General features: G+C 38.2%; 2 protein-coding genes across 2 annotated transcripts in view; one reads left to right on the top strand and one right to left on the bottom strand.

Annotated features, from left to right (window-relative positions):
* The window catches only part of LOC117303371 (collagen alpha-1(I) chain-like), a 62,526-nt gene extending 51,566 nt beyond the window's left edge, over positions 1-10,960 (top strand). Inside the window, exons 52-63 of the mRNA XM_033787545.1 lie at positions 1-108; positions 1,307-1,360; positions 1,471-1,533; positions 2,072-2,143; positions 2,486-2,521; positions 2,676-2,693; positions 2,957-2,974; positions 3,353-3,436; positions 5,158-5,290; positions 5,696-5,808; positions 6,427-6,639; positions 7,216-10,960. Of these exons, the coding sequence (XP_033643436.1) occupies positions 1-108; positions 1,307-1,360; positions 1,471-1,533; positions 2,072-2,143; positions 2,486-2,521; positions 2,676-2,693; positions 2,957-2,974; positions 3,353-3,436; positions 5,158-5,290; positions 5,696-5,808; positions 6,427-6,639; positions 7,216-7,374 (1,071 nt within the window). The 3' untranslated portion in view covers positions 7,375-10,960. The remainder of the gene's footprint in view (positions 109-1,306; positions 1,361-1,470; positions 1,534-2,071; positions 2,144-2,485; positions 2,522-2,675; positions 2,694-2,956; positions 2,975-3,352; positions 3,437-5,157; positions 5,291-5,695; positions 5,809-6,426; positions 6,640-7,215) is intronic.
* On the bottom strand, positions 10,771-13,057 carry LOC117303161 (UPF0184 protein-like). The gene is made up of 2 exons (XM_033787284.1): positions 12,584-13,057; positions 10,771-12,176 (listed from the first exon to the last, which is right to left on the bottom strand). Exons 1-2 carry the CDS (start codon positions 12,684-12,686, stop codon positions 11,992-11,994), a joined length of 288 nt encoding a protein of 95 aa, XP_033643175.1. The 5' UTR covers positions 12,687-13,057; the 3' UTR covers positions 10,771-11,991.
* Between the last annotated feature and the right edge of the window lie 13 nt (positions 13,058-13,070).

Below are 13,070 nucleotides of genomic sequence, written 5' to 3'. Positions count from 1 at the left end.
GGTCCACGTGGGATTATTGGACAGGGTGGAGTTTCTGGTAAGCCAGGGGAGCGTGGGATGTCAGGACCACAGGGGCCTCCGGGAATGCCTGGCCTCAATGGAGACAGAGTAAGTAAATGGCGTCTCAACTTATTTAGGAAATTTGTATTTTGTATGACCTGGTTTCAATTTAAACACCCTGTTTTTAAAATCTACTTGAAATTTAGAGCTCTGACTTTGTTTTTGTTAACTTATGGTGGCATTTAAACAAAAGATATTGAGAAGAAAATATCAAAGACTGGTTTGGACTCCATACCCTTACACTTGTGCAACACGCAAAAGACATTGGGCAGTCAGGTTAGTGTAGTGCAACACGCAAAAGACATTGGGCAGTCAGGTTAGTGTAGTGCAACACGCAAAAGACATTGGGCAGTCAGGTTAGTGTAGTGCAACACGCAAAAGACATTGGGCAGTCAGGTTAGTGTAGTGCAACACGCAAAAGACATTGGGCAGTCAGGTTAGTGTAGTGCAACACGCAAAAGACATTGGGCAGTCAGGTTAGTGTAGTGCAACATGCAAAAGACATTGGGCAGTCAGGTTAGTGTAGTGCAACACGCAAAAGACATTGGGCAGTCAGGTTAGTGTAGTGCAACACGCAAAAGACATTGGACAGTCAGGTTAGTGTAGTGCAACATGCAAAAGACATTGGGCAGTCAGGTTAGTGTAGTGCAACACGCAAAAGACATTGGGCAGTCAGGTTAGTGTAGTGCAACACGCAAAAGACATTGGGCAGTCAGGTTAGTGTAGTGCAACACGCAAAAGACATTGGGCAGTCAGGTTAGTGTAGTGCAACACGCAAAAGACATTGGGCAGTCAGGTTAGTGTAGTGCAACACGCAAAAGACATTGGGCAGTCAGGTTAGTGTAGTGGTATCTCTAGGACCCGGGATCGAATCCCACCGGGGGCACTATGTGGATTGGGTTTTCAGTCCCTACCTGACAGCGTGGTTTTTCCTAGGAATATTTCTCTGGGGTTTTCCTCCCACATCTAAAATTTTAAATGCTGTTATGTGTCTGCTCTCCGTTGGGTTCTTGGCTAGTACAGTGATTAAGTTCACTTTTCAGAGAGTCCTGACTAAAATTACTAAATATAATAAAATAAATATCTTACAGACAGTGCAATTATGCATGATACAGTTGCAAAGCCTCTGTTCAAAATGATAGGCATAACTTTGTATACAAAAATCTTCATGAAAGTGTAAAACTGAACTGTTTTAAAAAATTGTTGTTATGTTAAACAAAAATTCTTTGTCCCTTTTACTTTGTAGGGACAAAAGGGAGTCACTGGAGTACGTGGCCTTTCAGGATTCAAAGGAAATAAGGTAAACAATTTGTTGACTAAAATGTTGTTACATAAAACCCTTTTTTTGAATGAAATTATTTTTTATTTGTTGTTGTGTATGAGCTTTAACGTAGTTTGTTGCTTTCCCAGGGACCTCATGGAGATCGTGGTGAAGATGGTCCAGTAGGTCCAACTGGTTTCCAAGGAGACGAGGTAAGAATGGATTTTAGAGTAAACGAGGGTTCCAAGAAAATGTCATCAACTCATTTCCCATTTCCACCATGCAACAGTGTCAGCTAAAATGTCATTTTACAATAATTGAATGTGAGGTTAAAGTTTTTAGAGAATTGCAATTTTTTAGTGCATCACAAAACTGAGTTGGACATTGTGTTTCCGTTTCCTTTTATGTGTCTTCGTTTCCTCTTATGTGTCTTCTTTTCCTCTTATGTGTCTTCGTTTCCTCTTATGTGTCTTCGTTTCCTTTTATGTGTCTTCGTTTCCTCTTATGTGTCTTCGTTTCCTCTTATGTGTCTTTGTTTCCTCTTATGTGTCTTCGTTTCCTCTTATGTGTCTTCGTTTCCTTTTATGTGTTTTCGTTTCCTCTTGTGTTTTCCCCAAATTTTAAAGTCGTCGCTGATACTTTTCAGCTTGCCCTGAATTTAAGATTCGCTATGGGGGGGGGGGGGGTGTCAGTGAGATATTAAATATTCTGACAATTATATGTATGTTTTCTGTTTTATTTGACATACAGGGTATTTCTGGTATCATTGGTCCTGGTGGCTGGCCGGGTCTAGCTGGACTTGTAGGAGATCTTGGAGACAGGGTAAGTACAGGCCCAGACAAATATTATTGTCTCAAGATTCTTTCAGAACAACTAAAAAACATTGACTCCATTGTAAAGTTTAAGATTGCTTTAAAGATGCACTTATTTAACATTTAACTCATCCATTTTGTTTGTTACCCAGTACATCTTGTCTTTGTATTCTGTTGTGTTTTTCTCAAGAGCACTTAGGAACATGTTTTATTACTATGTGTTATGCGCTATATAAGAATGGTTAATTAGTATTATTTATTATTTACTTGATCGCAGTTTTATTTATTCTGTGTCTTCAGTAAAGTGTTATCTAGTCTAACTCACTCGTTTGTATTGTTTTGTGAATTTCAGGGAACGAAAGGAGAGTCAGGGCCAAAAGGACCACAGGTAAGAAACTATGAGGCTGGGATGACTCAAACTTATTTGAATCTTATTTTCTAAAACAATTAATGACAATACAATATGTCTTAATCATTAGTCTTCTTATTTCTTCTTATTTCTTCTTATTTCTTCTTTTTCTTCTTTATCATCTTTTTCACAGGGAGAGACAGGTCCACCGGTAAGTTGGAAATATTTTATTAATTTTTACCCATAATAATAATAATAAAACAATAAATAAATTAACACATAAAATAAAATAAAGAAATAAATTAACTTTCATTGAGATTATGTTTTCCGAAGTTGCCAATTAAGAACCAAAACATTAATTTAATTAGTGGAGTTATAGAAAATTGCAATAAAAATATTATTCAAGTAAGAATTTTTGTGTTCATTTTTCATTTGCCATTGACTAATTCTTCTGTCTCTTTCCTTTTCCTCCAGGGGATGCCAGGTATCCAAGTACGTATATTTTCATTTTTCTTAATTAAAAACTTTTTATTTTCTCATGACTTTCCTCTAAGTTCAAGATAATTAAAAAAATGTATTTCCACTGACAAACTGTTCTTGGAAGTATTTAAGTGGATTTGAAGTGAAGAAAAAGTGTTCAAGTTGCATATAAACACTTGGATATTTAAGATGGTGGTGGTGTAGTGAGTTTTATTTCTTTAAACAAATCAAGGACAAAGTGGTAATTAGGGGACTGCATCCTTTGTGTTGTTTTTAGCATCTTCTTCTTTAAGATTATAGTTGTTCAAGAAACATAAACGGAGCTCTTTGCTGTTCAACGAAACTATAATTTTAATGAAAGAATATTGTTTTTATTTCAACCTTCTTTAGAAAATGTTTCCAATGAATGATGCGGAGAGCATCCACACCTTAATTCATCACTTCTTTAGCATTCCACGACCAAAAGAAGTCGGGGTAAGTTCTCAAAACATTTTTTTATCCAACTCCAAATTTAACAAGATGATTGTCAAATCATATTATGGAACGTAACAAATTTCACCAAATCAAGTCGATAATTGTCTGTGAACCAGAAATACGGGGGTTAACCCCTACTCTTTCACAATAAGTGTTCTGGGGTCGCTTTCACAGAGAGTTAGGACTAGTCCTAACTTAGGACTAGTCCTAGGAGATATTAAAAACTTATCGCTAGTCCAAAGTTAGGACGAGTAACTCTTCCCAATTTGAGATAAGACTAGTCTCAACTCTTTGTGAAATCCACCCCTGGGTTATTTTATGTGCACTACAAATCCTAGTGCATTGGACCTCCAGCTTAGTGTCCTATCTGAAGGCACTACAAATCCTAGTGCATTGGACCTCCAGCTTAGTGTCCTATCTGAAGGCACTACAAATCCTAGTGCATTGGACCTCCAGCTTAGTGTCCTATCTGAAGGCACTACAAATCCTAGTGCATTGGACCTCCAGCTTAGTGTCCTATCTGAAGGCACTACAAATCCTAGTGCATTGGACCTCCAGCTTAGTGTCCTATCTGAAGGCACTACAAATCCTAGTGCATTGGACCTCCAGCTTAGTGTCCTATCTGAAGGCACTACAAATCCTAGTGCATTGGACCTCCAGCTTAGTGTCCTATCTGAAGGCACTACAAATCCTAGTGCATTGGACCTCCAGCTTAGTGTCCTATCTGAAGGCACTACAAATCCTAGTGCATTGGACCTCCAGCTTAGTGTCCTATCTGAAGGCACTACAAATCCTAGTGCATTGGACCTCCAGCTTAGTGTCCTATCTGAAGGCACTACAAATCCTAGTGCATTGGACCTCCAGCTTAGTGTCCTATCTGAAGGCACTACAAATCCTAGTGCATTGGACCTCCAGCTTAGTGTCCTATCTGAAGGTACTACAAATCCTAGTGCATTGGACCTCCAGCTTAGTGTCCTATCTGAAGGCACTACAAATCCTAGTGCATTGGACCTCCAGCTTAGTGTCCTATCTGAAGGCACTACAAATCCTAGTGCATTGGACCTCCAGCTTAGTGTCCTATCTGAAGGCACTACAAATCCTAGTGCATTGGACCTCCAGCTTAGTGTCCTATCTGAAGGCACTACAAATCCTAGTGCATTGGACCTCCAGCTTAGTGTCCTATCTGAAGGCACTACAAATCCTAGTGCATTGGACCTCCAGCTTAGTGTCCTATCTGAAGGCACTACAAATCCTAGTGCATTGGACCTCCAGCTTAGTGTCCTATCTGAAGGTACTACAAATCCTAGTGCATTGGACCTCCAGCTTAGTGTCCTATCTGAAGGTACTACAAATCCTAGTGCATTGGACCTCCAGCTTAGTGTCCTATCTGAAGGCACTACAAATCCTAGTGCATTGGACCTCCAGCTTAGTGTCCTATATGAAGGCACTACAAATCCTAGTGCATTGGACCTCCAGCTTAGTGTCCTATCTGAAGGCACTACAAATCCTAGTGCATTGGACCTCCAGCTTAGTGTCCTATCTGAAGGCAAAAGTAATCACGGACACAAGGGACTCGAACCCACACCCCAATCAGAAACACCAGAGCTTGAGTCGGGTGCTCTTACTGCAATGTCCAAATTTTCTTGAAAGCGAAAGGTACTTTTGCAAAATCCTAAATTGTAACTTCCTTTCTAACAAGTGCTGTTGCTTAATACTCACAGGATATTGATGTATTCTATATGATGAAATATCTTGTAAAGTACATCGATGGTATTAAACATCCGCTGGGTACGAAAGACATGCCATGTCGGACATGTAGAGATCTTATTGGCTGCCACAAAGACATTAGTGAAGGTAAGCACTTTATGTAAATACCTGACTGAACTCATCAAATATTTGTACGCAAGTGGTGATAAAAGTTTGCAAGGGATTTTGTACAATTTATCTTATTATATTTATTTATTACTTTGGTACAAAGAATGTATAGTTGATGATATTCAACCAAAACAGGATCATTGGTATTTTGATTGGCCCAAAAAACTCCTCAACTGGGATTCGAACCCCCACACCAGTTCTATGCACTAAACCTTTTAAACATGTTTTCCTTGTATGTCTATTCTGAATCGATCTATGGTGGGATTCGAACCCCAACACCAGTCCTGTGTACTGGACCTTTCATTTAATACGTTTTTCTAGCTGAGATTCGAACCCCCACACTAGTCCTATGCACTAAACCTTTCAAACATGTTTTCCTTGTAGGTCTATTCTGGATCGATCCAGACATGGGCTGTTCATCAGATGCCTTAGAAGTCCACTGTGAATACACCCAACTAGGAGCTAAGTCATGCATTATCCCACCAGATTCATCTGTGGTAAGTGGAGAACAACAGCTATTTGGATAATGAAGACGATCAGAGCATACTGATCAAAACTTTGAGTTGAAACCAACGGTTCTTTTCAGAACCACCCAAACTCATTTATAGATTATCATTACATGGTGTTACCGTAAACCTTACTATATCATATTTCCACCATTTAAAGTTTCAAATCCTACTTGGACAATGTAATCGTTGAAAGTTTCCTAATTGTAAGTGGATATGTTTTATAACCTTGGCTCAATTTCACAAAGTTCTATGATCATTTTAAGATGAGTTGTCAGTATTACCATAGTGATCTGTATTGTGACATCACAATTTGCTTAGCAATTAAGATTGATAACAATGTGATTAGCAATTGCTCCTCGGAGGTGCGCAAAATCAAGATGATTGGTGCACCAAAGTTAAAACAAATTCAGTATTGAACAAGAATATTAAGCCAGTGTTAATGTACTATCATTGTAGAAAGCCTTTAATTAGGGTGAAGTAGGGGCAGTGTCCCCCTGCTCCCCAGGAATCCATCACTGGTCCACCTTACTTGGGTTTTTTTTTTGCCTTCTTTTTAATACTCTGCCCAAACTCAATTTATAACTCAATGCTATTTCTCTTTGGCAGCTACTGTTTGGTCTAACCTTACCCCAGATCAAATTCCTCCATCTACTGAGTACTGAGGCGAGTCAAGAAATCACCATTCATTGTTTTAATATGTCGGTTTGGGAGACACCAAGCGGAGATCCTTCTTATAGCCTAAGCTTCTTGGGATGGAACGGAGTCGTTTACCAACGCGGTGGCGATCTAGAACCAGATATCATTAAGGATGGATGCAAGGTGGGGACTAACCCATATTTTATTACATTTATCAACAATCGTCTTTGGGAAAATAATGGGTTTTTTCATCAAAATGAAATCCTCGAATAGACAACAAAAATGTTCACCCCAAATATTATTTTCAAGCAATAAATCACAAGGGAAACTGACTGGGTAAATTTAAAATGATTTTGGGTTGAACAAAGAAAAATTGACTGGAGATGGATTTGAATAGACCTTTTGACTAACCTGCCGGCGCTCTACCAACAGAGCTTTCTAGCCCTGTAGACCTTTATAAAGGTGCAGCCATCTTGAATTTCTCCCATTGATATCAATCACGCCAAACCGAGGCTGGAAGAACAAAATAGTCTGGTTCCTAATTGCAAGATGATTATTAGCATGCATTATTGTTATTCGATATGAGGAACATGACCGAGATGGACGCAGCATGATAAAGGTCTATAGTAATATTATTTGGCACCAAATTTTATTTTCCCATCAAGTATTGTTATCCTAGCCCCTTTTCAGATTCCAACTATCGTCTTAGCTTTTTAACAGTTTGCTAACTAATTTTCACTTCTTCATTTTCTTTGACAGAATCCAGAGATGAGATGGAAGAAAACCATCTTTTCCTTCCAGGCCCTCGATGTACACCAGCTGCCCATCGTTGAGATTATTATCAACCCAGAGGTTCATAGGTCAGAGGTCGGGGTTTCGGACTTCAAGATCGATGCTGGTAACCTTTGCTTTGATTGAGGTATCAGTCTCAGGCAACCTCTTACACTCACAAGGACCTACTTATTTTTTTTCTTTGTCTTTTTCTCTGGACTTTATTTCTAGTGACTTTTATTTTGCTTCGTACCGGTAAAAGGAAATGTTTTTTCTTCACCTGTTTATTACGATGTACTATATATTTTTAACATGCCATCATTTGCTTGCTTGTTAGTGTTCCATAATGCTGAAATCTTGCCTAACACTACCTTATGAAACTAACCGTACAACGTTATTGTGTAAATTGGTATTTTATAGCTCATTTTTAAAATTCAATCATGATTTGCCCCCCTCCTATTCAAACACGTGCAACAAAAGGACATCAGTCTGGTCTCCGTTTTATTGGATGAAAAACAGTATTAACAATTGCATAAGTGTGCATGGGGAACCTGGCCAAGATGGTGGGATCATGATGTGTCAAAGAGTTTCTAAAAACATGGGAGCTTTTTGAGCCAAAGTCGGAGGGAACAGTGATTGTTCGGGTGAGTACCATCTAGCTTTGAATTAACTTGAATTGATTGTAAACACTCTACGCAAAAGTTTTGTGGGTCAGCATTTAAGAAGTTGTTGTGTTTGAAGAATTCCTGATAAATTGGTTCTTTTGGCAGTTGTAGGATCAGAGACTCATTGTATAGTCTAGAGCAAATAAACACCATTGTTGGGTTGTAGCTAGGGAACCATTTAGAAATGTTTTCACTGATATTAAAGGGGGGGGGGGGAGGAAATTGGCTGAAAAGTTTCATGTCTGGTAAAATGATAATGAGAAACACCAGCCACTCCACAGCAGACCATCCACAATTCCTGTTTTACTGCTGCCGTGTTTTCCCCACAACAGGACATTCTAATGAAATCGGACAATTCTGAGTTTTGAACCACTTTCTTTTCTTCGTGGTTGGTTTGAATCAAATGTTTACATCACAAGTATTTTTCATGTTTTAGTGGTATGATTATTAAGTGATATTTGTATTTTAAAAAACTGTAACTGATATTCCTGTACAAAACAGTAGTTTGGCACTTTATAAGTTTATTTGAAAAAAAATTAGCAGTTTAGTTTGCCAAGATTAAAAAAGAAAGATTAATGTAAAGGTAATTTTTGACCAACGCTGTGTGAAGGACGGTAGAGTGGTAGGGAGCAGGTTTTTCATGATGGAATATGTGTGGGGTGTTGCAGTATTATCTACCTCATGTCAGAACATGCTGCATATAAAGGCTTTATTTAAATAAAAAACTAATTTCACAGAACTGCTTAAAAACAACTCTGCTAACGAGAAATAGGGCGCTAGCCATGTTTGGCAAACAGGTTTACTTGATACAGCAATTTCTTCTGTTTGAGCAGCTATATGGAATTGGGTCGAGTTTAGGAACAAATAGATTTACTTTGTAGAGTGGTAGTAGAAGCCGTAGAGACGAGGTATAGATAAATTCTGTCCTCTTTTATGTCTATTCAGTTTTCTATTTTTTAATATTTTTTTTCACTTCATTTTATTATTTGTATGGCCTTTATTTGCCTCGACATTTGGTGGGGATATTTTCCATAGAGGCAATTTTCAGTCATAGGTGTTAGTGATGAAAAAGTCTGTTTAATTTTGGAACAAATTTACAGTGGAGAGGAGCAAAGAGAATGTTGAGGTATGAGAGATAAAGTTAGGTTGAAATACTTCCAAGTCAGAAGTTGAATGAGGTTTGGCTCTAGCCTTGTTCTAGGAATAGAACCATTGCATTGGTTGTCATTGCCGAGGTCAAACAATGGAAACGTGCACTCGTGTACGTGCCACGTACAACTCGCAGCCAATGATGGGTTTTAATTGACCTCAGTGAGGGCACTGTTTCGGGTTTGTGATGTCATAGGCAAGGGATCCGTATAACTGATTTTTGGAAGACTCTGACCCTTTTGAACCATCGTTCACTGGTGGGTTAAAAGTTAGTTTGATTTCAAAGAGAGCTAAAAACATTATTTGACGGCAAAGTTTAACACCATAATACACTCGGCTTTTAATATAATGATGGTGCTTTTATTGTATTTGATTACTAGAATTTTATACTTGGCTGTAAATTAAGGCATTCTTGTTTTGTAGTTAGAAGAAAAAGCTTTTATAATGTAGAACAACTATTGTTCAAAACTCTTTTTATAAAAAAAAACATTTAAGTAGGAGAAATGTAATGTTCTAGCTTTAATGAATGGACATTTTATGGGATATTCCTTCCTTTTTAAAAACTTAAGGATCCTGTAAGAAATGTTATCAGGTCCTTGTATTAACTAACTGCTCATTGGTGCTATTAAGTTTTGGACCCAATTTCATGGTTCTGCTTAGCGTGGATTCTGTGCTTACAGCTCATAGAATCACTTTACATGGCACTGTAAACGCAAAATTATGTTGTAAGCAGAGCCATGAAGTTGGGCCCTTGTTTAGACTTTATCTTAAAATGAATTCTCTTGTTTTATAGAGATGTATTAACGTATTGTTTAGTGGTGGTTTTGTTTTTTGTTTGTGTTTGAAAGAATAGGGGGGGGGGGGACTTTGGGATGCCAAGTGGCAGATTGGCATCAGACATATCAGGGACTTGTCCACTAATAATGTCATCTTGAGCTTGCACAATCTTTTTGGGGTCTTCTGCCACCAAGGGACACCAACGAGTTTTATTTGAAGGTGGTGTTTTGGAGTGTCTTATACTGTAGCTATGACAGTGCTGATGTATAAGTGACGGTAATTTAATAACCACAGCCAACCGTTCAAGTGCTTCATGGCAGTTTACTTGAAAATTGTATCAATGCAATTGACAACATTGAACACATGTGCGCTTTGGTTCAGGCCATAGCAGCTTCCAAAGGCAATAATTTGTGCACCGTCTTGGGCTGGGTACCAGGAACCCAACGAAGATGGGTTGTCTTAAAACAAGTTCAAAATTATGTAACATCTAAGTTAAGTTATTGCTTGGGATTAATTTAGCTGTTCATCATCTGAAAATGGGGCGTTTAAATGTTTGACTTAAAAATGTAGAGATCTGTGGGAGATTTCTCCAGCAGCTGATGATTCTGTAGTTAGGTAGACATGTCGTCAACACAATGTCCGAGTTTTGTTTATGTGATAAGTTATAGTATTAACTTAGTTCTTATAACCTAGCTTTAGTAGTTATTGCAGTATTAAGTTTAATGTGCTGGTAGTATGAATAGAAAGCCATCTACCAATCATTTGTAAAGTTCTGTGGAAGTCGTTTTCAGGGAAGTATTCACAACTGATGGGGGTTCAAATCTTGTTTGTTGCTAAGCAGAACATTTCTGTGCTTAGCAAATTCGCCCTAACCTTAACAAAATTGACCCAACAAAATCTGTTGTGTAAGTTACTAGACTGAGAAAAACAAAAGTTTCTTCATGTCAACAAGTCAGTTCAAGGTACTGATGAAATGTTTAATGAGACCCCAAAATAGTTTTCCAACAAAAAGTAGCTTAAAGTAACTTCATTCAAATAATTACTAAAGATGTAGTTTGTTTCCTTTGTGTTTTGCAAAACAATATGCTTGGTAACAGTAGTAAAAGCTTCTTTGTACTTAATGTGAACCCAAAACACTTTAACACAGTAATGAGAATGTGTTTCCAAGGTTTTTACTTTAACTTCCAAGTTCCTGAAATTACCGTCACCTTTTTCACGTGGTATAAGACACCAATCTTAACATCTTTATTTGTTTTTAACTCGTATTTTTTGTTGTTTTGAATCAGTAATAGCACGTAGCTTTGTAATTAATTAGTTCTTATTTGATACTGAATAAAATCTAAATCATATTTGACTTTGATGAGTTTTAATCCTTTACAGATCAACACTCATCCTCAAAATGGATTTAAGATGGTGATTTAGATAAGAACACAAACCCTTTATTACAGGTTGACCAAGACCTACATGTATTTAAACCCATTTCCAGGTGAACGTCAAACTGTTGAAGCCAATTTAACAAGAGTCCCTACACAATTTCAAAAACATGTTGAGCCTTGTTTTGATATGCGAGAACTTTTAATGTTTCATCACTGCATAATATAGAAATGCCAGTGTTTTTAAGGTTTTCCCTTGTTTGATCTCACATTTGTCTCCTCATTTTTCAGAACTACTGCCATGATTTTAACACATGCATTTGGTGAAAAATTAAGTCTGCAAAAGGCTGAGCAATATAGTATCAGGCTCTGCAGCCAGATCTATAGTGATAAATTAATGCCCCTTCATGGTTCATACTGCTATTAATGCCCCCACTGGCAGTCAGTAACAATGTAATCCTACAAATATACTATGATTACCAATTATGTACAGCTATATTTATCGTATGTCAACTTCTTCAAGTTCAATTAAATAAATGATCACTCTACACAAGTTGCCTTATATAGAAATTAACAATTCCCAATAGTGTTGAAACATTTCAAGGGGTATCAAGGCAACGACAAGAGGTAACGGAGGCAATTGTCTGCGTTGCCTTTGTAAATTTAATTTACTTTTACCAGGCCTGTTTAGGGGTATATTCTCCACGTTTCACAATGGTGTTACGAATTGGTAATGACCGAGTCTTGGCCCTCCGTGAAGCATCAGACCTGTTTCTGGATACCCATGTTTCACTGAGGTGTTACGAGTTGGTAGTGTCCATGTTCGAGCACTCCTCCTTCAACCTCTCTGCGGACATCTCTTGATGAATCTGCTGAGTTGATTCAAGAAGTTCCTTGAGCTTGTTATTCAAGGAGTCGTTCTTCTGCTCCAGGTCATCCAGGCAAGAGTCGAGCTGGTCGAGTGTCTCCCCCAAGACTGTGTACTCTGAGGAAAGAAAAGATCAACCATCAAAATTGACATATTTGGAAACCTTGCGACTGGGAAGACAAAAGCCAGCCCTAGCCTACTCCTAGAACTACGAGGTTCGTTCCGCTATCAACGAACCTCATAGTTCTAGAAGCAGTAGTTGCAATAACGTAACCCTCCTCTTGTTGGAGGGTTACCATTATCACTCTACAGTCTTTTTATAAACTAGTTCCAAACAAAATGGTAAAGTAACACCAGCAGTAGTTGCAACGTTGCGATAATGTAACCCTCCTGCCGTCAGAAGGAGAGTTACGTTATTGCAACTACTACAGTAGCCAAACACAGACTGGTGATTTTGGCAATCCAATCATGGATATAATTTTTATAAGTTAATACATAAGTGTGAAATTTGAAATGTTCGTTACCTTCTGTTGGCTCCATATCTTCCTCAGTTGCAGTGGATGTCAAGCTATTTGATGTCGAGTCGTCCTTCGATGATTTCTTGGGTCCTTCTCCATATTCACCCATGTTCAAATCGATTAGTTTTAGGTGAAACTACACTCAGAGTCAGTGACAGGGATATTGGTAAACACTTGGATCCAAACACTCAACTACTTAGATTCCCTGAGTGCTCTCCCCACGGGCGTGTGTGGTGTGTGCAAGGACGGAAAAGAAACGAAAATGCCCAACTTGCTTGACTCGAGTCTTGACTAACCCGAATATATTGGAACACTTAGTAGACGTGTGTCTTTTAAATAAGAACTACATACTCTCCTGACGGTAGAGGAAAACAGGACAATATTTAACAGATCAGACGAAATACTTATTGATGATGGAATTCTGTATGTGTGAAACTCTGGAAAATATTAATGACTCAAATCAAAACAAACCCTGCCTTCGTCAATCCGGAAG

This window comes from Asterias rubens, chromosome 19 (genome assembly GCF_902459465.1).
Source record: "Asterias rubens chromosome 19, eAstRub1.3, whole genome shotgun sequence".
In the NCBI taxonomy this organism is placed as follows: Eukaryota; Metazoa; Echinodermata; class Asteroidea; order Forcipulatida; family Asteriidae; genus Asterias; species Asterias rubens.
This window is presented reverse-complemented; position numbering and strand designations above follow the sequence as displayed.